General features: G+C 45.7%; 1 protein-coding gene across 2 annotated transcripts in view; it reads left to right on the top strand.

Annotated features, from left to right (window-relative positions):
* SUSD4 (sushi domain containing 4) overlaps positions 1-26,987 on the top strand; it is a 167,498-nt gene that overhangs the window by 118,170 nt on the left and 22,341 nt on the right. For both annotated transcript variants that reach the window (XM_049868030.1, XM_049868029.1), the window contains exon 5: positions 6,808-6,996. In XM_049868030.1, coding sequence (XP_049723987.1) covers positions 6,808-6,996 — 189 coding nt within the window. The remainder of the gene's footprint in view (positions 1-6,807; positions 6,997-26,987) is intronic.

The raw sequence follows: 26,987 nt of genomic DNA, 5'->3' as shown, positions 1-26,987 counted from the left end.
TCGGGGTGATTGCCAAAGCTCTCTTCTTGGAGTGTCATTGCCACTCCCTGTCATTTGCATCCTGTCCCCCTATGCCCAGTTTTAAAGTGCAAAGGAGGAATACCTTCTTCCTAAGGGTATTGAGTGTCCGTCCCCTTTACACTAAGAAATTGAGTCGTTTAAGAATTAGGAGACTTGTAACTGGGCTGTGAGCACCATGATGGACTATTGTGTATGTAATGGAAATAGCAGTGCGTTTATACTTATTTCAGTAGTGGTGAAAATATGTTTAAAGCCAATTTTACAGAGTCGATTTTCTCCTAATAATGTTATTCCTTTTTATAATGCCTGAAAAGTAGAAAAATAATCCAATTCAAATTTCATCCAAACCGCAGTGAATATTTATCCTATTGCATTTTTTAAAATTTACCTGACCCAGCACAGAGGGCCCTGTTTGTGAAAATAAGCCCTTGCGTTCGCATTAATTCTGATTTTATTTTCTGACGTGTGACTCGGACGAGAGGACCAAGGAGCCGATGCATAATTCATCATCCTGGGGTGTGGGGGGGCAGTGTTATCTGCTCCGAGGGTGCCTGCGTGTGAAACTTCAGACAAACGTTAACTTTGTGCTTGGAAATCACAACTGGCAGGCTCTGATATTGCTTTTTCTGCCCCACAGTTGGAAATAAATCATTTCCTTACGTGAGAGCTTGAGAGTCACGGCCCTTTGAAGAAACACGGCTGACAGAGGCAGCCCAGACCGTCAGACCCCCATCGTTTGTCCCCAGGAACTTCCTGTGTTGCTTAGCGTATTATATATTTTTCAAGGAGACACATGATTTATTTACACTTTCAGAGACTGTCCATAAAATAAGCAGCAGGCTTTTAGGTCGGGCTGTTTATTCAAATGAACTTTCCTGACCACTGATTTGTTCCAGTCCTCCAGCCCTGACAGAGTAATGGCGGAGAAAATTACCTCAGACTCTAGCCACTTCTTGCCTTCATATTTTCCACTTATCCTTTCATTCTTCCAACCTTTCTATTTCTTTTCTGTCACCTAAATACAGTCTGCTTCTTTAGGAGTTCTTTTTTTCCCAATAATTAAAAAAAATATATCCTGTGGAGGCATACATTTCAGGGTGTCATCGTGAGAGGTTCAGATACAGGTTTTCCCGTTGCTCCGTCCACCCGCTCTTGCCTGTCCCCTCCACCATTCCTTACACAGATCTCAGTCAAAAAATAGCTTATATGCTTCTCCAGGAAGCAGTGGTGGGTCAGTGGTAGAATTCTCTGCTTCTAAGCAGGAGACCCGGATTCAGTTCCCTGCCAGGGCACCCCGTGCACAGTTACCACCCCTCCTGTCGGTGAAGGTTTGCGTGTTGCTATGTTGCTGAACAGGTTATAGCAGAGCTTCCAGACTAAGACAGACTAGGAAGAAAGGCCTGGAGATCTTCTGAAAATCAGCCAGTGAAAAACCTATGGATCACAATGGTCCAGTTTGCAACTGACCAGGAGATAGTTAGTGCAGGACCAGGCAGCATTTTGTTCAGTTGTGCATGGGGTCGCCATGAGTTGGGAGCCAACTCGATGGCAGCTGACAACAACTTATTTCGACAACGACAAAAGAGTTTACTGGCTGGTCTTGAGAGGTGTGCTTCTTCAAACAACAGTGGAAGACAGCTCAGCTTTCATTCTCCGCAGAGCCTTCTGTCCCCCCACTCCAGCTCCCCCAGCGGCGCCTGCTGTGTCCCTTGCTCCCCATTCCACCCGCTAAGCCTGGCTGTAGAGGCCAGAGGGAGTCAGTGCTTCCAGGACCCGGAGCAGAACCTTCTGATATTCCGGCTTCCTCCCTGCCCCTGCTGGCACAGCACAGAGAATGAGAATGAGGACTCACGGTTGCTGCAGACAGCCCGACACTTCTCCAAGCCCCCTCTCCGAGCCCCCAGGGGGAGTGTAATTGGCCCTTAGTGTGACATTTCATTCTATAACTTTTATTTGCACCTATAGATCCAGGGGCTAGAGCCTGAGGAGCCTTTTCTCTTCTATCTAGAAGTGCAAATAGAAATCACGTTGAACTATTGAGTGGAAGCCAGTATTCTCCTGTTATATTTAGGACAGCCTGTCTCCAGGCGAGAGTGAGCATGTCTTTCCTCTCCTCTGGTTAACTCCACCAGTTATAACCCCTTCCATCTCCTTGGAGTGAGGGTAGGGGACTGTTCTGTGGCCGTTATTTTATGAGACCTTTATGTTTGGGAGCACAGTGCCCTGATGCCTCCTGCCAGTTATGGGTCCAAGCTCGTCTTCATTTGGGGGAAGCCATTTTATCAGTGAGGGTAACTTAGGACTACACCACCTTCCTCGGAGGGGTGAGGACGCTCACCTGTATAGCCAGCTCGTGTGAACAGTACGTATGGCTGCAGTATATCCACTTATTCACGTTCATTTGCTTATTTTCTCCCCCAGATTATTGATTTGGTTTATTCCTGATGCTCACCTTCCCCACACATACTTCACTTTTGCTGTGGACATGGTTGGTTTTCAGCTAAGAAAAAATAACAGTAAATTAAGGCCATGGGGGCTGTCTAAAAGATGGCATGAGCTCTATGCCCTCCCAAGTATGGCCCCCTCCAGAGGCCCTTCCAGGTATGGCCCACTCCAGAGCCCTTCCAGGTATGGCCCACTCCAGAGCCCTTCCAGGTATGGCCCACTCCAGAGCCCTTCCAGGTATGGCCCCCTCCAGAGCCCTTCCAGGTATGGCCCCCTCCAGAGCCCTTCCAGGTATGGCCCCCTCCAGAGCCCTTCCAGGTATGGCCCCCTCCAGAGCCCTTCCAGGTATGGCCCACTCCAGAGGCCTTTCTGGGCATGGCCCATTCCCTAGGCCCTGAGTGCTGGCTGGTTCAGGATGGTGGGCAGCTGAGTCTGCAGAGATCAGTGGCACCAGCATTGCAGGGTTGGCACTTACAGACCCCAACAGTGAGTGCCTACCTAACCTGCATCCTAGGCGCCTGACTCCCTTCTGTCCCCCCCTGGTATACCAGCCAGTTGCTGTCGAGTCAGCTCCGACTCATGGTGACCCCGTGTGTGTCAGAGTAGGACTGTACTCCAATTATTTAGAAGGAGATCTCCAGGACTTTCTTCCAAGGTGCTTCTGGGTGGACTGAAACCCCCAACCATTCAGTTGACAGCCGAGTGTGTTAACTATTTGCACTACTCAGGGACTCCTGCCCTGATGTACAAGCCCCATGTGCTGAGGTGTTTTAAAAACATGCTGTTGATTGAACAGTTTGCTGAGAGGTCTTTTCAAGATATAACACCAAACAGAGTCCACTTTGGAGAAGGGTTCAGTCGTCTGCTACTGTGCCTATGAGATAATCTCTACTTGGTGATTGGAAAGGAAACCAGGCATTTTCATTACATATTATTTACTTCACACACAATTAATTCTCCCCTGGAAGAGCACCATCTCTGCAGAGACATTATTCCCTCCAGTGAAATTGCTGAAGCCAGCGAGAAATTCCACGATCACAGTGGAAGCCACGCAAAATGGAATTCTGTGCCATCGCAGATGTTCTACTGGGTTGCACGGACTTAGAGAAAAAAAAAGGGAGCTAATATTTTACAGTTAACGTGCCCAGCTGCTAAGTAAAAGGTTGGTGGTTCAAGTCGACCCAGAGGTGTGTTGGAAGAAAGGCCTGCTGATCTACTCCTGAAAAAATCAGCCATTGAAAACCATATGGACCTCATTTCTACTCGGACACACAAGGGGTTGCCATGAGTTGGAGTCAACTGGACGGCGACTGGTAGTGTTTTACAGGAGAAGGAGTACAGGGTCCAGGTCTCACCTGTACCCCGTTATCACACAGAATTCTTTGGTTGATGCAAGGACTCACTACAGCAGTGGTTCTCAAAGTGCCGTACCCAGACGAGCAGCATCGCCACCTCCTGGAAATGCTAGAAATGCGAATTCTGAGGTTCCACCCCGGACCAGGGAATTAGCAGCTCTGGGGGTGGGCCCAGGAATCAGTGTTTTAACAAGCCCCCCAGGTGATTCAGAAGTATGCCAAAGTGTCAGATCTGCCATAATACAAGGCTTCAGGCCTATTTTATATCCAACACACCTGAATTTTGCAAAATTTAATTGCCCTTTGGCAGGCATGCGTCTGTTCCGTGACCTTCTACGGTGGGATCACACGTGGATTATAACCTTCCCTAGCCACCTGACTCGCTACCAGTAAAACCGTTGGGATGCCTCTTTCTTCTCGTGGCACCTCTCAGTGGTTCTCAACCCTGACAGCACATTACAGTTACTTTGGAGCGGTTCCTTGGTTTGGAGGTTTAGGGTCATGGTTTCATGTGACATCCCAGTTATTTGGCCTAGTAACTTGTTCAGTGCTCCTGTTCTGCCTCCTTGTTTATTGTGTCGTGCCTTGGGTCTCAAAAGCTGTCAAGTGGCCATCAAAGACATGACAGTTGGTCTCTATTCACCTGGAGCAACAGAGGAAGAAGGAGGAGAATATGGAACGTGTGGCTAATTGTCTCCATGAACAACTGCCTTCTTTGCCATCAGACCAGTAGAACTGGATGGTGCCCGGCTACCAGTGCTGAACGTTTTGATCAAATGCTTTATAGAAGAATCCTGACCGAAAGAGGGGAAATGCAGAACAGAATTTCAAAGTTTCATGGACTGCAGACTTTCTAGAGTCGTGGAGACTAGCTGAACCCCTGAAATGATTGCCCTGAAATAATCTTTAGACCTTAAGCCAAAAATATCCCCGAAGTCTTCTTAAAACCAAACAGTAGTTTAGCTTAACTAGTAAAAAATGTCTGCCTTGAACATTAAGCTCTTCTAAGAACTATCTATGTGGGATCAAAGTGATAATAGCAATTCGAAAGATTAGATAGGAACCTTAGGGGTCAGTTGGTTTATATTCATGAGGGAGGAACAACTCAGAAAAGGAGGATGAGAATGTTTGCACAACCCGGAGAATGTAATCAGTGCCACTGAATTGTACATGTAGAAATGCTTGAATTGGTGTATGTTTTGCTGAATATATTCTCAACAACAAAATTAAAAAAAAAAAAAAGAACATTTCAAGATCTATCATGAAGTACAACACTGTCAGTGATAGGATAATATCCATGTGCCTACAAGGAAGACCAGTTAATAAAACTATTTTAAAAAATGGAAAGATAGCAATGCCCAGCCACTACCCAAATGAAACAGAGCAGACCTCTCGGCCTGGGGCTGGGGCATTAGTATTCTTCTAAAGCTCTTTGAGTGATTCTAATGTGCAGTTCAGGCTGGCAGCCACTGGGCAAGGGACGTTCCAATCCCTAGGCACACGCTCACCACCTTCTTTTTTTGTAACTATTTATATATATATATTTTTTTATTGTACTTTAGTTGAAGGTTTACAGAGCAAATTAGCTTCTCGTTAAACAGTTAGTACACATACTGTTTTATGACATTGGTTAACAACCCTACAACATGTCAACACTCACCCTTCTTGACCTTGGGTTCCCTATGACCAGCTTTCCTGTCCCCTCCTGCCTTCTAGTCCTTGCCCTTGGGCTGGTGTGCCCCTTTAGTCTCATTTTGTTTTATGGGCCTGTCTAATCTTTGCCTGAAGGGTGAACCTCGGGAGTGACTTCATTACTGAGCTAAATGAGTGTCCAGGGGCCATGTTCCTGGGTTTCTCCAGTCTCTTATAAGGCCAGTAAGTCTGGTGTTTTGTTTTTGTTTTTGTGAGTTAGAGTTTTGTTGTACATTTTTCTCCAGCTCTGATCGGGACCCTCTATTGTGATCTGTGTCAGAGCAGTCAGTGGTGGTAGCCAGGCACCATCTCATTTTACTGGACTCAGTCTGGTGGGTGCCATGGTAGATGTGGTCCATTAGTCCTTTGGACTAATCTTTGCCTTGTGTCTTCAGTTTTCTTCATTCTTCCTTGCTCCCAAATGGATGAAACCAGTGGAGTATCTTAGATGGTCCCTCACAGGCTTTTAAGACCCCAGACGCTACTCACCAAAGTAGAACGTAGAACATTTTCTTTATAAACTATGTTATGCTAACTGGGCTAGATGTTCCCTGACACCATGGTCCCCGCAGCCCTCGGCACAGCGATTCCATCCCTCAGGAAGTTTGGTTGTGTCTGTGGAGCTACCATGACCTTGCCTTGTACAGGTTGTGCTGGCTTCCTCACAATGTGTAGTGTCTTACCCTTCACCAAAGTTACCACTTATCTATTGCTTGTTCAGTGTTTTCCCATCCCCATCCCCATCCCTCCCCTCCCTTGTACCCATCAAAGGTTGTTTCTTTTTGTCATCACCTTCTTTTACTACTGATCCACTTTGTCTGACCCACTTAGTACCATTTGCAAGTATAAAAGCGAATATCCACATTATAAATAGAAGAGGTAAATAGAATACACGTCATCAGGAGGGACCAATGGCCGGAGAAGGACATCGTGCTTGGTAAAGTAGAGGGTGGGTGAAAAACAGGGAGGCCCTCAACGAAATGCGCTGACACAGTGGCTGCAACATTATACTGAAACGTAGCTGTGATTGTGAGGATGGCACAGGACCGGGCAACATTTTGCTGTGTTATACATGGGGTCGCTAGGAGTCCAAACCAGCTTGATGATGCCCAACAACAACACATAAAATAAGGAAGCCTGGGCGTTCAAGACCAAGGTGCTTCATTCCTCAGGCGGTGCCATTTTTACAGTGGGGGAACCCTATAGCGTAACAGTGTTGTGTTTGTCTCTTAGATGCACAAAGATGACCGAGTGAAATGTTTCCTAATAAAAGATCGTCTTTGCTGTTTCACAGGCTGCCTGAGACCATTAGCCTCTTCTAACGGCTACGTGAACATCTCCGAGTTCCAGACCTCCTTCCCAGTAGGAGCGGTGATCGCCTACCACTGCTTCCCTGGATTTAAGCTAGATGGGTCCCAGTACCTGGAGTGCTTACACAACCTTATCTGGTCGTCCAGCCCACCCCGGTGCCTTGCTCTAGAAGGTAACAATCTTATTCTTCTGGAAGCCATACTTTGGATTATTAAAGTAGATGTTTAGATAGGAAGTGAAGCCCTGCAAATTATGGTGAACAATAAATTTTGTTTCTTAGTAGACTTTGCATGTCTCCATCCAGAGCCGAGGAAGCAAACCAGATCCTCTGTCATGAAGCCATACTGACAACTAGGCATAAAACTCACCCCCCATCTTTAGCTTTAAAGGGGAGGAGGGTGGCTAAAAGGGAAAAGTTTCAGGCATTAAAGGCTAAACTGCAAGATATTGCAAAGTTAAATGAAATGTCTTCAAAACTTAATTTTCTCTGCACCCAGTGAAAACAGATTCTATTATGGCATCATTAATCTCACCCCTCGTTTTACTGTTGTGTCAATGTTTCTTCCATATTTCCAGGCACTTTATAGCTGAGCTGTCAGTGTTTTCCTTCAGACACACACGGGAAAGCCTGAAAGCAGGAGCTCTTTCCTCCCTGTTTCTATTAAATATATGGGATCATTTTAGAGTGCGGTGCCCTGTAATAGATCACTAAATCAATACTGTGAAGTCGTGAGGCAGACAGGTGTCTGTGGGGGTAGAGCCCACAAAAACTTCTGCTAGGCAAGACGGACATGCTTGCTCAGCCCTTGCTTTAGCTCAGATCTTGAAATTATGACCAAAAAGGCCCATCTGCCCAAAGCTAACAAACACCATGTGCCCTTGGCATCTGCATACAAGACGGGGTGGGAGGGTCAACATAGGTGTTGGTATTATGAATTGAATTGTGTCCTCCCGGAATGTGTGTTGGAATCCTAACCCCTGTACCCTGGATGTGATCCCATTTGGAATAGGGTTTTCTTTGTTATGCTAATGAGGTCATATCAGCATAGGGTGTGGCTTAAACCTGACCACTTTTAAGATTAGACACAGAGAGACCTGTTGAAAACACCGGTTGCTGTCAAGTGGATTCCAACTCATAGGGACCCTATAGGACCGAGTAGAACTGCTCCATAGGGTTTCCAAGGAGCACCTGGTAGATTCGAACTGCTGACGTTTTGGTTAGTAGCCGTAGCTCTTAACCACTGCGTCACCAGGGTTTCCAGACACAGAAATGAGCACAAAAGGGGAAAGATGGATGTCACATGGAGGTCGCCAAGGACCCGAGGAACACCAGGCTTGTAGGAGCTGAGATGAGTATCTTCCCCTAGAGCCCACAGAGAGACAGAGAGCCTTCCCCTAGAGCTGATGTCTGGAACTGAGGCTTCTAGCCTCCTGAACTGTGAGAAAATAATTTTTCTGTTCTTTAAAGCCATGCACTCGTGCCATTTCTGTTACAGCAGCACTAAGAAACAATAGGAAAAGGAAAAATGAAAGGAAGCATCTGGTCAGAAGTCCCTCCGCAGCCTACCTTTAGCCTTGCTTGGGAAACAAAAAAGGAGGCAATAGTGTGTGGAAACAAGGGCGCTCTCGCTGCTAACAGCATCTCTACAGAGTGTACCTCAGCGTGGGAGGAAGTCAAGTTAGGAGCTGTAGTGTGGAGTGTGACTGGCCAGGGAATCAGAGGAAAAGCATCTCTTAAAGGCAGTGATGGGGCTTGGAGCGGGGTTGGTGGGAGCCTGGCGAGAGCCAAGGAGCCTCTTTAGAGAAGAGTGGGTGAAGAGGAGAAGCGGGGGGGAGCCTGTCACGTGAAGGAGCAAGAACGCCAGGCCTGGACTGTTAATTTGCCATTCTCCTAGGCTAGTGGTTAGAGCCCCCAGCCACCCCCACTTCTAACCCATCCCAGATTCCCCAGGGAACCGGCGTCTGGGTAGAGTGGCCAGATAAAATTACAGGACACCGAGTTAGATTTGTATTCATTGAAAACAACAAATGATTGTTTAATACAAGCATGTCCCAGATATTTTGTGGGACTTATAGTAAAATATTACTCATTGTTTATCTGGAATTCAAATGTAACTGGGAGTCCCGTATTTTTATTTGCTTAATCTGGCCACCCTAACTTGGAGGGATAAGGCTGTCTCCTTGGTTTCCACTGCGAACGCTTTATCTTCCATCTGGACAGCGCTGGTAGGCTGAGGTAAGGGCGGGTGGAAGATGAAAGGAGGCTCTTTTCTCATTGCTGGTGGGTTCTCCCCGCTCAGATAACTGGAAAAGGAGGATAGTTGAAAGATATCATTGTTATGATTACATCCATTTGAAATGCCTACTTTAAAAATCTTTTAAAATTTGATTTAAATGGGCTTCAAGGAGTCATGTTCTGATAGGTTTAGTTTTGGGACTTTGAAAGCAGTTTTTATTGAACGTAGAGAATATGATATAAATAGGCATAAAATAAAACTGAGCTTCAAGGGGCAATGATTTAAAGTAATAAGCAGGGAGCTATGACTGGCTTTGGACTGGAAATGACTCTTGGGGTTTAACAGGTGAGGGGAGACCACTGACCCCTTCCCCTGCCAGCCTTGGCCGTGGTTGGGTGAAGATGCTGTGCTGAAATCCCAGTGTCTTAGTCTGCGTTCTTCAGAGGAGCAAATCCAGTGAGACTCGTGTGTGTGTGTGTGTGTGTGTGGTGTGTGTGTGTGTGTGTGTGTGTGTAGATAGTGCAAGTGTAAAAGCACTTGATTTACTTCAAGGAAATGCCTCATGCAATTGTGGGGGCTGGATCTGCACACTAGAAACTTCTGTAGGCTTCTGTCCCAGGAGCCGGAGGTCAGACAAGGAGGAGCATGAGGGTTGAGAGCAAGCAGGCCCTACCAGAATATCCACTTATATCCCGAAGGTAGGCCACACCCCCAAGGAAACTCCCCTTTCAGCTGATTGGCCAGTCACATCGGATCACATCATAAAAAAAAAAAAAAAAATCACGTCATAGAAGGTGATTATATTATCTTGTGGACGAGCAGCCAGTCCAGTATCTGCCACACCACTGAGAATCACAGCCTCGCCAAGTTGACGCATTACCCGTTACCTCCAGGGTAAGATCTACAAGTGCCAGCAAGGCAGCTTAATGCCTTTTCTTTTTCTTCAGGGTTTTTTTTTTTTAATAGTTTTTAAATCTTTATTTTCAATACATGTCCCTTTAAATTCTCGGATAGAATTAGTTTGTGAGTCCTTTAAATGCAACATTGGTTAGAGGCACAAAGGCCCTGATTCTAAACTGAGGGCTACGCAGTGGAGGAAAAATCACTTTTTTCTCGAGACTTGATGGAGACTGGGTGAAATTAAGCAATGGTTTATAAGATGTAAGGATTCATGCAAACATTATCCAGATGTGCCTAGGTGTTGGCATTTCTTTAACTTATATTTTAATTGCATATCATTTTTATAAAAAAGACAGTGCCTTATTTATGAAGTTACTGGGTGTTACAAACAGTTAATGTGCTTGGCTGCTAACTGAAAGGCCAAAGTTTGAGTCTACCCAGAGATGCCTCAAAAGAAAGGTTTGGAGGTCTGCTTCTGAAAAACCAGTTATTGAAAACCTTGTGGAGCACCGTTGTACTCTGACACACATGGGGTCTCCATGAGTCAGAATTCACTTGATGGCAACCGGTTTGATGCTTTTTTGGCCTTATTTATGCAATATTGTCAGCGGGTGTTCAACACATGGAGCCCTGGTGGTGCAGTGGTTAAGAGCATGGCTGCTAACTAAAGGTCGGCTGTTTGAATCCACCAGCTGCTCCGTGGAAACCATATGGGACAGTTCTACTCTGTCCTATAGGGGCAGTATGAGTTGGAAGCAACTCTAAGGCAGTGGGTTTATTCAACATATACAGCCAGAACGCTCGTTGGAAGTGAGGAGGGCAAGACTTTGTCTCATGTATTTTGGACATGTTATCAGAAGGGGCCAGTCCCTAGAGAAGGACATCATGCTTGGTAAATAAAAGAGAAGGTCAGCGAAAAAGAGGAAGGCCCTCAACAAGTTTGATTGGCACAGTGGCTGCAATGACGGGGATGGTGCAGGACAGGGCAGTGTTTCATTCTGTTGTACATAGGGTCACTACGAGTCGGAAACGACTCAACAGGACCTTACAACAATTCAACATGGTGAGCTGTGAAGAGTGAATATACCCTTCTAATATTTACCCTTCTAATATTTACCCTTCTAATATTTACCCTTCTAATATTTCATCCACACTTTTTCCTCTTATTCCTAAGCATGCACTTTGATTTTTCTTGATGGTATGATGAAAATTATTGCACTGAGCTGCAGAATAATGATACTTTGGGGGTCTTTAGGTAGAGCGGGGCTCTCTGACCCCTAGCATGGACGGGTCTGGCCAGCTCACTGTGGAAATCTTTCACTACCAGCCTTTTGTCCCTTTCCCTTTCCTCCTTCACTGTTAACCCACCAGCTGTCAGTATACCTGTCACTTTCAGAGTGCATTCCCCACAGCTCTCTCTACCCTTTTTCTGACCTGCTGCATGCAAGGTTAGATCAGCAAGGTGATGATGGAGGCAGTGTAGTATTTTGACTAAGAGTAGGGACTTGACGTCAGACTGACTGGTTCACGTCCTGGGTCTCCTACCTAATAACTATGACCCGGGGCAAGTAATTTACTCTAAGCCTCCATTTCCTCATCTGTAAAATGGGGATGATGCTTACACTTGCCTTGTGGTATTGTGAGGATTCGGTATAACGGATGTAACGCGTTTAGTGAAGTGTCTGGCACATCGTCTGATGTCAGTCAAGTGTCCTTTGTTACTGTTCCTCTTAGAATTCCGTGTAAAGTTACAATAAATCAATAAGCTAGGATGTGAGGGTGATTTTCCTTGAATAAAGTGCCCAGGCTGTTATGCATGTACACTGTGACACCGTTCTGGTCGTTCAGATGCCTCTGTGATTAAACCTGCACATTCTGGGCTGTCTTCGTATACAGTGAGTCTCCGATGATGGGAGGGAATCCTGAACAGGGACGACTGGGGTTGTTAGCTGCTGTCGAGTTGATTCCAGCTTGTGGGCACCCCATGCGTGCAGGGTAGAACGGCGCTCTGCAGGGCTTTCGAGGCTGTGAGCTTCCAGAAACAGATCCCCAGGACTGTCTTCTGAGGCACCTCTGGGGGGGTTTGAACCACCAACTTTTCGGCTGTTAATTGTACTTGTACTTCGCCTACCCCTTTGTGCAACCCAGGGACTCTGTTAATTTTGCGAGCTCACTGCAAGTCAGTCTCTTGACCCAAATGCGTGACACAGTGTCTCGTTTAGTCCCCCTAACGTCCCTGTGAGGCAAACACTGTTATTAACCCCATTTTACTGATGAGCAAGCCTAGACTTATAAGGTTAAGTAACTTGTTTAAAGTCACACAACTAATGAGTGAAGGAGCTGAAACTCCACCATGGGTCTTTGTCACTTCCATGTTCGTGCAGTTAATCACCAAGGTACAGTGTCAAATTAACTTCTTCTGATCACTTTACAATCCAACAGGGAAAGCAGTTGGATATTTATATAGACATTTTTAAAGAGTCCAGAAACTCTAAAAGAATACCCACATAGGAAGGAATTTGTCTTTCTTGCCTAGTTATTCTCCTGGTAGAAATTCCAGCTGCAGGGGCTGCGAGACCGAGTAGAAGCCCTGTGTCCACAGGTGGCAGCGAATGCTTATTACTGTCACTTAAGAGTGTGTATTTATCTCCTATGTGACAGTGGAGCCTCACTCAGCCAGTGAGCTGCCCAGGGATCACTGTCCTTTTACAGACAAGGAAACTGATACCTTGAGAGACAGCCTTACTTGTCTAGACCCTGCAGCTCTTGGGCCATCGTTGCCATTTCCACCACGTGGTGCTGCCTCTCCCAGTGGGAGGGGGAAGCTTGTGAGAGCAGCTTCCCAGGGGAGAGGTTACAAGTGAGCCGTCACTCTCACATCCGGACAGTCCCATAATTGATGCCTGGCTTCATGAAGGAGTTTATAATTTGGAAGGAAAAGCTTTGGCAGTTTCACCACAGATGGCAAACATTCTAAGATTCGGTAAGAGGATGCAGGTCCTGTGTTTTGAGGCCTGCGCCCATCTTATTGAGAACCGAATATCACGGAGCATATCTGGTTTTCCATAGCTGTGTTGTGGAGTAGAGTACCTGAAATCACAAAGCCTCGAAACAGAGTGGGACCTACATCATCTAAAAATATATGCACATGTACACACACACGTGTGCACGCACACACACTATAGAGAGAGAGCAAGTGCGCACTGGTGGTCCAGTGGTAGAACCCTCCCTTTCCACGTGGGAGACCTAGGTTCGACTCCCGGCCGGTGTGCCTCATGTACAGCCATCAGCTGTCCATCAATGGAGGATACTGTGTTGCTATGACGGTGAAAAGATTTCAGCGGAGCCTCCAGACTAAGATGGACTACTTCTAAAAGTCAGCCACTGGAAACCCTATGGATCACAAAGGTCCTATTTATAACTGATCGTGGGGATGGCACAGGACCCGGCAGTGTTTCGTTCCATGGGGTCGCCATGAGATGGGCTGACTCCATAGCAGCTAACAACAACGTGTGTGTGTGTGTGTGTGCGCGCACACGTGGAGCCCTGGTGGCACAGTGGTTAAAGCATTCAACTGCTAACAGAAAGGTCAGCAGTTCGAATCCACCTGCACTCCTTGGAAACCCTATGGGGCAGTTGTACTCTGTCCTATAGGGCCACTATGAGTTGGAATCGACTCGACGGCAACCAGTCTGGTTTGTTTAAATGTATTTATATGTTGTTATTAGGTGCCATTGAGTTGGTTCAACAGAACGAATCACTGCTCAGTTCTGTGCCGTCCTCACAGTTGCGTCTATGTTTGAGCCCATTGTTGCAGCCACTGTGTCAGTCTGTCTTACTGAGGGTCTTCCCCTTTTTCACTGACTCTATCCAAGCATGGTGTCCTTCTCCAGGGACTGGTCCCTCCTGATAAGATGTCCAAAGTATGTGAGACGGAATCTCGCCATCCTTGCTTTCGAGGAGCATTCTGGCTGTACTTCTTCCAAGACAGATTTGTTTGTTCTTCTGGCAGTCCATGGTATATTCAATGTTTTCACCAACACCATAATTCAAAGGCATCAATTCTTCTTCGGTCTTCCTTATTCATTGTCCAGCTTTTGCATGCATATAAGGTAATTGAAAATATCATGGCTTGGGTCAGGTGCATCTTAGTCCTCAAAGTGACTTCTTTGCTTTTCAACACTTTAAAGGGTCTTTTGCAACAGATTTACCCAATACAGTACCGTCATTTAATTTCTTGACTGCTGCTTCCATGGGCGTTGATTGTGGACCAAAGTAAAATGAAATCCTTGAAAACTTCAATCTTTTCTCCCTTTATCATGATGTTGCTTATTGGTCCAGTCGTGAGGATTTTTGTTTTCTTTATGTTGAGGCGTAATCCATACTGAAGGCTGTGATCTTTATTCTTCTTCAATAAGGACTTCAAGTCCTGTTCACTTTCAGCAAGCAAGGTTGTGTCATCTGCATAATGCAGGTTTATGAGTCTTCCTCCAATCCTGATGTCCCGTTCTTCTTCATATAGTCCAGCTTCTCATATTATTTGCTCCAGCATACAGTTTGAGTAAGTATGGTGAAAGGATACAGTCCTGATGCACACCTTTCCTGATTTTAAACCATGCATTATCTCCTTGTTTTGTTTGAATGACTGCTTCTTGGTCTGTGTACAGGTTCCTCATGAGCACGATTAAGTGTTCTGGGATTCTACTTCTTCACAATGTTATGCATTATTTGTTATGATCCATACAGTCGAATGCCTTAGCATAGTCAATTGAACACAGGTAAACATCTTTCTGATATTCTTTGCTTTCAGCCAGGATCCATCTGACGTCAGCAATGATATCCCTGGGTCCACGTCCTCTTCTGAATCCAGCTTGAATTTCAGGCAGTTCCCTGTCAATGTTCTGCTGCAACCGTTTTTGAATGATCTTCAGCCAAATTTTACTTGCTCGTGATGTTAATGATGTCGTTTGATAATTTCAGCATTCAGTTCGATCACCTTTTTTTGGAATGGGTACAAATATAGATTTCTTCCAGTCAGTTGCCAGGTGGCTGTCTTCCAAATTTCTTGGCATAAACACGGCTGCATCCATTTGTGGAAACATCTCAGTTGGTATTCCATCAGTTCCTGGAGCCTCGTTCTTCACAAGGCCTTCAGTGTAGCCTAGACCTCTTCCCTCAGCGCCGCCAGTTCCTGATCATGAGCTGCCTCCTGAAATGGTTGAACATTGACCAGTTCTTTTTGGTACAGTGACTCTGCGTATTTCTTCCATCTCCTTTTGATGCTTCCTGCATCGTTTAATATTTTCCCTGTAAAGTCTTTCAATGTTGCAACATAAGCCTTGAATTTTTTCTTCAGTTCTTTCAATTTGGGAAATGCCAAGCGTGTTTGTCCCTTTTGGTTTTCTGATGTCATACCACAGCTCCTCTGGTCTTCATTCATTAGTGTTCAGTACATCAACCAATTCTTGAGATGGTCTCCAAATTCAGGTGGAAAATACTCAAGGTCATATTTTGGCTCTCGTGGACTTGTTCTAATTTTCGTCGGCTTCAACTTGGACTTGCATATGAGCAATTGATGGCCTGTTCTGCAGTTGGCCACTAGTCTTGTTCTGACTGATGATATTGAGCTTTTCCATCATCTTTTTCCACAGATGTAGTCAACTTGATTCCTGCGTATTCCATCCGGTGAGGTCCATGTGTTGTTGAAAAAGGTATTTGCGATGAAGAAGTCGTTGGTCTTGCAAAATTTTATCATGGAATCTCAGGCATCGTTTCCATCATCAAGGCCGTATTTTCCAACTACCAATCCTTTTTCTTTGTTTCCAACTTTCCCATTCCAGTCACCAGTAATTATCAATGCATCTTGACTGCATGTTTGATCAATTTCAGACGGCAGAAGTTGGGAAAAATCTTCAACTTCCTCATCTTTGGGATTAGTGTTTGGTGTGTAAATTTGAATAATAGATGTATTAACTGGTTTTCCTTGTAGGTGTTTGGATATTATCCTATCACTGACAGCGTTGTACTTCAGGATGGATCTTGAAATGTTCTTTTTGACAATGAATGCAATGCCATTCTTCTTCAGTTTAGTAGACCATATGATTGTCTGATTCATATTGCCAATACCAGTCCATTTCAGCTCACTAATGCCTAGGATATCGATCTTTATGCATTCTGTTTCATTTTTGACAGCTTCCAATTTTCCTAGCTCATACTTTGTACATTATGTATTCCAATTATTAATGGCTGTTTACAGCTGTTTCTTCTCATTTTAAGTCGTGCCACATCAGTATATGAAGATCCCAAAAGCTTGACTCTATCCACGTCATTAAGGTCGACTCTACTTTGAGGAGGCGGCTCTTCCCCAGTCGCATTTTGAATGCCCTCCTACCTGGGGGGCTCATCTTCTAGCACTATATATATTAGACAGTGTTCCACTGCTATTTGTAAGGTTTTCACTGGCCAATTTTTTCAGAAGTAGACTGCCGGGTCCTTCTTCCTTGTCTGTCTTAGTCCAGAAGCTCAGCTGAAACCTGTCAACCATGGGTGACCCTGCTGGTATTTGAAATACGGGTGGCGTAGCTTCCAGCTTCACAGCAACATGCAGGCCACCACAGTATGACAAACTGACAGACAGGTGGTGGTGTGTGTGTGTGTGTGTATATATATGTATGTATATATGTATATGTATACACATACACACACACATATATATATATGGATCTCCATAGTTCCCTGTGTGTTGGGCTGTCTCACTGTAGGTCTGTATGCTTTTCCTTGTCTGTCAGTATCTTAATGTTTCTTAATGCCCTTGACCCTCTTCATCTGTAAGTCTTTCATCTTTTTCTGTCTTTTTTACATACACAACCACAAGGAATCCAAGAAATCTTTTTTAAAAAAATAAAACTTTTAAGAATGAATGCAGACAGTTTCTCATTTGTAAGTGCTAAGTCCTCAGTTGACGTTATTGGTGGTGTTTACTGAACACCTGTTAGGCACAGAGCAACCCCAGATTGGGCACTGGGGAATTACAAAGAAAGAAGAAGGCATCATTTCTTTCTTGGGAGAGTTTCCAGTCTGATGGAGATAGCAAACAGACAGATTCGGTTATCTAAAGAAATGGCACCGTCACAGATGGCGTCCACGTATTCACACAGCTGTTTTTACCAGGGCACACAAGTGCTTATGCATTTGGGAAAGGTGGAAGGACAGTTCTCGTCGGTCGGTGTTATCACAACGGTGAAATGAAAATTTCCCTTCAGGGATTTAGGACTTTTTCTGCTTATTTTCCCCAGAAGCATGTTTTCTGTCTCCGTTTTAGCTTTGGGAAAAGAGAGAGAGTGCACTTCCTGCTCATGGGACAAGGCTGTGCACTGTGAAGCTCTGCAGAGCTCTGTCAGCCTAGACAAGTGTCTCACCGTGTACAGAGGATGCCGGTCCGCTGCCCTGAAGGGTGGGAATAGGAGAGGCTATCCAAGGGCATAAAAATGAGCAAATGAAACACACGTGCAGTAAATGATGACACAGAGGGATCCATACACACACGGAGCAGTCTAGGAAGAAGAAGTGATAACCCGCAGAGTCCTTTAGGCACTGGGACCTTGGGGCTAAAGGAAACACTATGAGCAGCTGCAGAAAAGGGCTCTTTCTTTACATGGGGACATAACATTGAAAAGCCTTGAGTATCAAGTATCTGGAACATTCTCTTCACAGTCAGGTGTTCAAACACCTGGAAGTAGCACAGCATTGCTGGGTATCTGAGTACAGAAATTCCTAGGGGGGACCCCTTCCAAAGGACAGGTTAACAGCCGCAAAGGTCACACGACTAGACATCTTTGAAGCAGGTAACAGGGGTCAGAAGGACAGGTGATTGAAGCAAAACCTTGGAATTTGGAGTCCTAAGTTGTAGCCAGAAGCCACTTAAAGACCTCTAAGTGTTAAATTCGAGGACTAGATCCCTTCTAGATCTGATATCTTTTTCCTTAGAGCTATTCAAAGAAAGTGAGAATAGCTCTAAGGAAAAAGATACCAGATCTAAAAGGGACTAGTCAAGCATTTGGTTGCGATTAGTTTGAAAAGAAATCAAATTCAGTAGCGTATGCTGTTTTAAATAAATGCTTGTGAGAGTCATTTATTCATTCAGTAAACATTTCTTATGCTGATGTGCCCAGTGTTTTGCAAGGTACAGATTATACAGTGGCAGGCAAGCTACACAAGAGGGATACATATACAAGTCTCCACTGGGCTTATGTATTTTGGGAGATGTTCCTGAAATCTCACTTTCTAGGCAGATAGCAAAGAGCCCTGGTGGAGCAATGGTCAAGCACTTGGCTGCTAACAAAAGATTGGCAATTCGACCCACTAGCCGCTCTGCAGGGTAAAAGACCTGGTGATCTGCTACCATAAAGATTACCAAAAGCCAAACCAAACCCATTGTCATCAAGTTGATTTCTGCTTATAGTGACCCTATAGAACAGAGTAGAACTGCCCCATAGGGTTTCCAAGGCGTAATCTTTATGAAAACAGACTCTCACATCTTTCTCCTGCAGAGCAGCTGGTGGATTCGAACCACCAATCTTTTGTTTAGTGCCACCAGGGTTCACCACCATAAAGATTACAAACCAGGAAACCCTATGGGACAGTTCTACTCAACAGCACTTAACAACAAGTTCTTCAGGGCCTCTGGCAGCAGAGAGGATGGTTTCCTGTTCTAAGACCACCAAGAAGCCTTTCTAAAGTAGCATCTATGACTTTGAAAGAACTGGGAAGAATTGCATTGGTGTGTCCTCTTTTGTTGCTTTGGGTTGGCTCCCAGACTTAATGCCCTGTCTCCACTCCAGAGTTCCAGGAAAGCAGTGAGTGTGGCCCTGGGGCCCAGGGGAGCTTGGTGTGCTTGTTTGTCTGCTTTTCCCAAATAGGAGAATAAATCACTCCAGAACTACAGGTACTTCGTGTTTCATTTGTAATGACTTGGGCAGAGGCTTCCCCAAAGCTGACATTTTCAAGGCCTTTCAGCCTCGTGGTTGGCATTTCTCCCAGGAGCCGGCAAAACTGACCTCATCAGAAGCTGAACGTCTCAAACTTTTTTGTTTATTAAATTCAATCTCAAACCTCGGAATGCCCTAAGTGGTTTTTTTTCTCCCCTTTCCCATTCGTTTCCGAGCTCCCGGGGACCGAGATGGGAGTGTAATCAGATGGTTTCAGATACAATTACGGAGAAGCCAGCAGTGTGACCAGAGAAGAACCAGCTAGTGCCCAGGGGTCCTTTTAGGTCTGTGTTCTTCTGTAAAAGGAGGAAAAATAAGAAACCGAAAAACCCTATTTGGCCAAATATGAAATAACTTGAAAGGTTCCAACTGGGATCAAAACTCAAAGCCTGTTTGGCTGTGGAGGGATCCCAGCTCCCAAGCTGCGTTTGCAGTTTACTTTGTTCCCAAGTCAAAACGCGTTCAGGTATAAGAGGCACCTGGTCTGAGAGGCGCCTGATGTAATTACTACCCCCAGGAGCCCTGCCTTCACTCAGAAGCGGCTCAGGACTTCAAAGTGAGTCCAATGTAGGGAACCAGAAAGACAGCCGAGAAATCTGGGCCTCATTAGATCAGAGACCCTGCTTGCCTCAGGAGGGTGGAGGGAGGCTCAAGGCTACCACACTCCAGGGGTGCCTGTGGGACCCACCCTATGCCCAGGGGCCCTGGGGAGATGCAGATTGATGCTGCCTTTCCTGTTTTCAAATGGAGCATTTAAAGCACAGAAAGGAGTCCTGGCCTCCCAAGAAACGTGCTGTACCTTACTGTCCACCACGCAGTCAAGTGTTGCTGTATCACTTCCAAAAACTCCCCAGGCCCTGGCGCTTATGCCCCCCCCCCACCGCCGCCACCGCCTAAGCAAGGGGGAGTCGGGGACTCTCACCTTCTGAAGTTCCCATCCACACCTGGTGATCCATGATAAGAAAGCAATGAATTGGAGCTCTTCGTTAACTGGGACGTACTGTGCCTTGGATTTTAAGTGGAACAAGGGAAATGACAGAATAGTCATGTCAGGGATTTAATGATGCTGATTTTGGATCATTGGTCATAGAACATAGAGCTCAGAAAGCCTTAGACATCACTGACTTACCTCTCCACCCCACCCCACTGCTCCCCAGCACCTCCTCTGGGGAGATAAGCTGGCAGTGCCGGAGATGGGTGGGCCTGTCCAAGGCCTCCCCGCCTGGAGTGCCAGCAAGCTCCTGCCTCCAGCCCTGGGCTTTGGTACCACTTACAGGTCAGGGCGTCTGTTTCCTCAGGTGGGAAGGGGAGAGATTGGGCTCTTGAGATTCCTCCTGGCAGTCACATTCTTAGACGTGGCTCTTCACCAGAACACCCGGGACACACCTGGGCGGCAGGTGGTGAAATGAAGGGCTGGGGGGCTGGGAGAGTTTCCCCTGGATGACTGCTGATGGAGTTTTGTGACGGACTCACATTCGCACAGTCAACCCATGAGCTTCCACCAGGAGGGGAGAGGCAGGGAAAGGAAGAAGACTGGGCAGTGTTTCATTCAGTTATGTGTGGGGTCATCATGAGTCATGGGCAGCTAACAGAATACCTGGGGTCCATAGGTGTTGCAAACAGTTAACATGCTCTGCTGCTAATCAAAAAGTTGGAGGTTGAGTCTACCCAGAGGCTCCTTGGAGCCTGATAATCTACTTCTAAAAAATCAATCATTGAAAATCCTGTTGAGCACAGTTCTACTCTGACACACATGGGGTCACCATGAGTCAGAGCCAAGTCCACAGCAACTGGTTAGGGAACTGGCCCAGTGGTGTTTGGACTACGGCCCTCAAGCCCTGAGGCCCAGGGAGCTGTCCAGGAAGCAAGAGGCCCCGAGCTAGCTTTGTTCCAGGCCACCTCTTGAATGACTCATTTTACATATTGTGTTCCTTCTAAAGACTTGGAAACCCTGGTGGCATAGTGGTTAAGAGTTGTGGCTGCTAACCAAAAGGTTGGAAGTTCAAATCCACCAGGTGCTCCTTAGAAACCATATGGGGCAGTTCTCCTCTGTCCTATAGGGTCACTATGAGTCAGAATCAACTCGATGGGAACAGGCTTTCTAAAGACTTATTTGAAGCAAGAGTTTGCCAATATGAAGTTTGAAAACCACTCATCTTAGTTCTGCCCCCTTAGGAACTTGAGACCAGAGAAATAGTCTCACAAACACTCCTTGTCCCCAGACTCCCTGCCTTCAAGTGTGTAAGTACATGACTAATTTGGAACCCTAATTACAAACCCAGCTTACATCGGTTAAAGCCGTATGGGATTTTTAGATCTTAGTCTTGAAAAGAACCTGACGTTCGCTTTGAAGATGGATGTGTGTTCTCTGGGCTTGGGAAGGAGGACATCTGAGCCTGCCCCAGCCAGCATGCCTCTTCTCACGTATTAACTACATTGGCTGGCAAGGCCGGTCTGGAAAAACATGGAGGTCGCCCTGCGAAGATGTGCTCTGCCATATTGGCCTGGAGGCTACTGCTTAACATCCCCTTCTGCGCCTTTGTTCCCTGGCAGTGAAAATCCTTGTACCCGGCAGTGTCTGCATTACAGCCACCTCATCTGTGACCCTGGCTGGGGTTTCTTATTGGTGGGAAATGCAAAATAGCAAGCAATCCTGTTAATTTTTTGTTCACAAGCAATAGTAAATTATTCTCATAACATTTCCATGTAATGTTCATACATTACAGCAGAGTGATTACAAGAAAATAGCTGCTTGCATGGCAAACCAGCATTTCTCAGGGATCGCTGTGCTTAATATTCTTGTTAGGTTTTTTTTTTTTTTTTTTAACAATAGGTAATTGCCACTGCAGCTTCTTCTGCCTCTTGGTAACACACCTCTCTTGTACTCAAGAGAAGATTGTGCCCATAGCATCAAGAAGCTTCATTATTTTTTTTTCCCTATATTGAATCCTGAAACACTGATCTTTCTGTCCTAAGAAAACCAAGGGACTTTGCTGTTATTTTTCAGGTAAAACCGAGTTCTACATTGCTCTGCTATTACTTAAGAGGTTCTTTTCCTTGTGAATTTATGACGCCTGGCCTGATAGATGATCCTGAACGCCCCTTCATCCTCTCTCTCCAGTTCCACTGTTTACAAGTCTCAGCAACTTGCCTGGGCTTTAGCCTCTTTGGAAATATGGCCATCAACCCCCGCATCTGTCCTGGACTCCTCGAATTATCTTCTTCTTCTTTTTCTAACCTCATTTGAATGCAGACTTAGGATGAGGTCAAAGGAAGGAGAGAAGATGATTCTTCTCCCCACCAAGGGGAACAAAGCTGGCACAAGTCTGGACCAGCATCTTCCACCAAATCAAGAAATGGAGGCAACACCAAAGGAGGACGGGAACGACCCCCTCCTCCCACCACACACCCACATTCAGAGATGAGATCCCACCAGATTCGAGCCCAGCCCTGCTGCCCTGCTCGAACCTAGGCAGATAGCCCTTGCCAGGGCCCTGTATTAATGTGGGGGGCACACCGCATCAATTGCCACTGAGTCGACTCTGACTCATGAAGACCCCATGTGTATCAGAGTAGAGCTGTGCCCTGTAGGGTTTTCAGTGGCTGGTTTTTCGAAAGTAGATCCCCAGGCCTCTCTTCCAGGCCTTTCGGTTAGCAGCCAAGCTTGTTAACCGTTTGCACTGAGGCACGGTGGGTATGAACCCAGGGCCCCGTGGCTCATGTCTTCATGGAAATGTCTCTTGTGTACAAGACCCAGAGGTGGGGTGGAATCATCAGTCAGTGAGTAAATCTAAGGGTTTGAAATCCCCTCATGTGTGCGGGTCTCGAGAAGTCAGAGGGTGTCAGTAGGAATGCGGTGAGTTCTCTGCATTGAGACCCGTGTGTACACAAAAATGATACACACATCTTCTCCCTGGGCTTGCCATTGTGAATGAGTTCGAATTCCACATCCTCCTCGTTATTTTATCCTGCTGAAGGCCAGGGTGGATTTGTTTGGGGCAGAGGATTAGGAACATGTCCCTTTCTTTTACTGGGTTCGTGGTTGTCACCAAAATGTATTCCCAGTTTGCCCCAAAGTCTCATCATAGTTAGAAATTCAGAGGCATGCAAGCTGAGCTCTTCATTTTGTGACGTTTAAATGTCAGGTCACTGGAAAGAATGCAGAGCTGAGCACCAGCAGAGCTGTGACCAGTGGCTTGGAGCCACTCACTGGTGCCAGAGGGTGACTTCATTAGGCTTAGAAAATAGATGACCGGGACAAATGGGAAATTCTTGGTATTTGTCCTCAAACGCTAGATTGTCTTCTTCATCCCTGCTCCAGGCAGAATTTATCTCCTTCCTTCCTGTCTGGGAAGTTAGGTGACTTGTATTTCATGGTCATAAAACCTCTCACAATCAGGTGCAGCACAGAAGGTAATAAATTCCCAGTCACTCTGAGGCTCTTTTTCAGGCTGGGAATCGCTCAGCAGTATTTGGCAGGGTGGTTTTGGGGTCATTCCTCCCACCTTCTCCTTCTTCTGTCTCCTCTCCAGCTCCCGCTCCTATCTCCACTTTTCTTTATAAGTGACTGCCAGAATTTCCTGCCTTTTCTCCCAAAGTAATTAGACATTTGGGATGATCAGTGCCCTTATTAGCTGCCATCAAGTTGCCCCTGACTCATGGTGACCCCACGCCCAACAGAACGAAATGCTGCCTAGTCCTGCGCCATCCCCATGATCGATGGCGGATCGGACCATTGTGATCCATAGGGTTTTCATTGGCAGATTTTTGGAAGTAGATAGCCAGGCCTTTCTTCCTAGTCCATCTTAGTCTGGAGGCTCCGCTGAAACCTGTTCAGCATCATAGCAACACGCACACCTCCACTGACAGAATGGTAGTAGCTATGTATGCGGTGCATTGACTGGGAATCGAACGAGGGTCTCCTGCGTGGAAAACAAGATGTCTATCACTGAACCACTGCTGTCCAACTTCTGGGGTGATAGACAGGTAAAACATTTATACCTTTCCATGTCTGTCTTTCTGTTTCATATTGTTCATTTTTTCATAGACTCTGGAACCACAATGTCTGTGTTTATAATGATCTCTTTCTGTACAGAGGACGGTTTTGTTTTTGTTTTTGCAAAGACATAATGCCTGACTCTAAACCGTGCCCAGATTTCTCTCTAAAGTTAGAGAGCTTAAAGAAGACAGTGTTTCATTTGATAAACCCATCTCTTTTACAGTAACTGTGGTTTCTAAAAAAAATCTAGCACTCTGCTTATATTCTGGCCAGTTTGTTCTTTAATGGATGAGAACCTAACACATTTTCTAACTCCATCTCTTCCACCGATGAGAAGATATTTAATAGGACAAGGCATTGAGAGGGTGGGAAAATAGCTGGCGTTAAAAAAGGAAGCCAATTACATTAGAATTCAGAATTTTAAAACTAGTCCTTAGCCCAGCCTATCACAAGCAAACAACTGTGTCTACGTCAGTCTGTCCTTTCATACCATAAATATCTTATCCTTGAAGAAATGTTCTTGAATTGGGAAGAGAAGTAAATTTGTAGGAAGCTGTGATGCCAAGAATTCTGCAGACGACATGGCTAAAATTAGGGGAACCTTTTTCTCTGCCATAGTACTCGACACGTTCATTGTCACTGTGGGTGACTCTCTACTCACCAAAGCATAAGGATCCCCAACCTGGTGTCTGCTGGCACTGCGCGAAGAGAAGAATGGGTGATATTCCCCCAAGAGCTCCTTGGGGTTCAAGGCCCGGGGTTGTCTTTCTGTGTTCCATTTACTCCACTCCAGTGCAACACATCTCATGAGTTAGACCACTTTACTGTACACAACTGGTTTTTACTTCTGTTTGAGGAAATCTCGGTGTCTAGATACAGTGGCGTCACTAGGGTTGGTGTCACCAAGTGCAGTAACTCATAGGTGTCACCCTCCCGCCCCATGAACCTCCTCCCGTACCAGGATATACAGAATCCTTGGTAGTGTGTTTTTGTACTAATGTTACTTGTGAGTTGTAATTCCAATATATCACTCCTTCTTTTCCTTTAATTACTACTTCATTCTCAAAAAACTTACTGATGTTGGTTCACAAATACTAATTACCGTGATATTGTAGCTAAAACACCAGAAAATTTGACAAAAGCAGCAACTATAGTAACTTTGGCAGCACCGAAAACAACAACGCTTTCTTACAGTGCGTGCAGATGAAACCACGTGACTCGAAGTGTGATTGTAATTGGGTAATAATGATAGCTCTGACTGGAGCACGTTAGGAAAGTTCAGAAAGTAAATTAGCATAGAGTTCTAGCTTTGTATGTATATTGATAGGATACACCACGTAAGCTGGGCTCACGAAAATTGTTTTTGTTGTTATAAGTAACTAAAAAAAAAAAAAACTCCAGTGCCATCGAGTCGATTCCGACTCATAGCAACCCTATAGGACGGAGTAGAACTGCCCCATAGAGTTTCCAAGGAGCGCCTGGCGGATTCTAACTGCCGACCCTTTGGTTAGCAGCCGTAGCACTTAACCACAAGTAACTACAGGGATATTTTTATAAAAAATAATAAATTTCTGCTGAAACACTGCACAGAAATTTTATAGACAGTCATTTTGCTATCACCCCATCTGACAGTGTTAACCCAATGTAGTCCGCACCCCCTGCGCCTCCCTGGTGACGCCACTGTCTAGATATTTCAGAGAGGCATTTTGACATTAGCCAGGGAGCTTGGCCAAGTTTGAAGCCAGAATCTCCTCTGTCTTACCCCTCTCCAGCTGGCTGCTTTCCCATGGGCTGGGCCTCCACCTCGCTGACCAAGGCTGGGCTCCTGCTCTTCCTGCCTTGGCTTGGGAAGAAGCCAACTCCTCTTCTGTCTGCGCTCTACCTCTTGCTTCCAGATTGAAGAGCTGTCTCCAAAGCTTCCGTAACCCCAGTCAGCCAGCATCCCTTGGTCTCTGCCCGCAGCTCTTTGCTGGGCTTGCCTCTCCTTGGCACAGTATATGACATCCTGCTCATGCCCACTGAGCCAAATGGGAACACTCCTTCCCTGTCTGTCAGACTGCCCCAGATGGCCTTTCCTTTGTCTGTAAAGGCCCCTGGGCTTTTCCAAACTCTAACCCCACTGTATAGAATATGCATCTTAGTAGATAAAGAAATCCTCATTGCTGTGACATCAGCCCCCTGAGTGACCCTACAACCCCTTCCCCTCATGCACTTAAAACCCCACGGCAGGGCTTGGTGAAAGAGCACAGCTTTGGAGTCAGCATAACTTAGGATGAAATCCCAGCTCTGCTGTTTATTTTCCGGGTGACCTTGGAAAAATAACTTCATCTTCTGGGCCTCAATTCCCTTGCCTGTATAAATGAGGCAATAACAACACCCACTCTTCAGAATTGGTAGCAGATTAAATGAAATATTGTATGTATGCTGCACACACTCTAGATGCTTGGTAAATGTTGCAGTTACTGCTTGCATTTTATTTCATTGGCTCATAATAGAGCTAATAATGATAACTGTCTTAGACTGATCACTAGAAAAGGACATCATATTTGGTAATGCAGAGGGCCAAGGAAAACGAGGAAACGCTCAATGAGATGGATCAACAGAATAGCCACAAAAATGGACTCAAACATACCAATGATCATGAAGACGCTGCAGGGCTGGGTAACATTTCATCCTGTTAGGCTTGAGGCCGCTGTGCGTGAGAGCCAACTGACGGCCACTAACAACAACAGCGACTGTTTGTTGAATGTCGACTTTGGGGCCAGGTGCTGTGTTTGCTGGTTTACAGATATTTCTAATTTTTATAAGCCCACTGCTATGTGTTATTATTCCTGTTTTACAGATGATAGAAATTAAAGCCCAGAAAGAGGTTAAGTAAAAGGCCCGAGATTAGAGAGCTAGTAAGTGTTTGGGTCAGGATTTGAACCCAGGAAAGTGTACTTGGCGCTACGTGAAGCTGCTCCTGTGATCGTGCGTTTATCCACGGATTTTTTCTTCTGGGTCTTTCCTCTCTTGCTCACATTCTCACTCTCATGCTTCC

Source organism: Elephas maximus, chromosome 24 (assembly GCF_024166365.1).
Source record: "Elephas maximus indicus isolate mEleMax1 chromosome 24, mEleMax1 primary haplotype, whole genome shotgun sequence".
NCBI classification, from domain to species: Eukaryota; Metazoa; Chordata; class Mammalia; order Proboscidea; family Elephantidae; genus Elephas; species Elephas maximus.
This window is presented reverse-complemented; position numbering and strand designations above follow the sequence as displayed.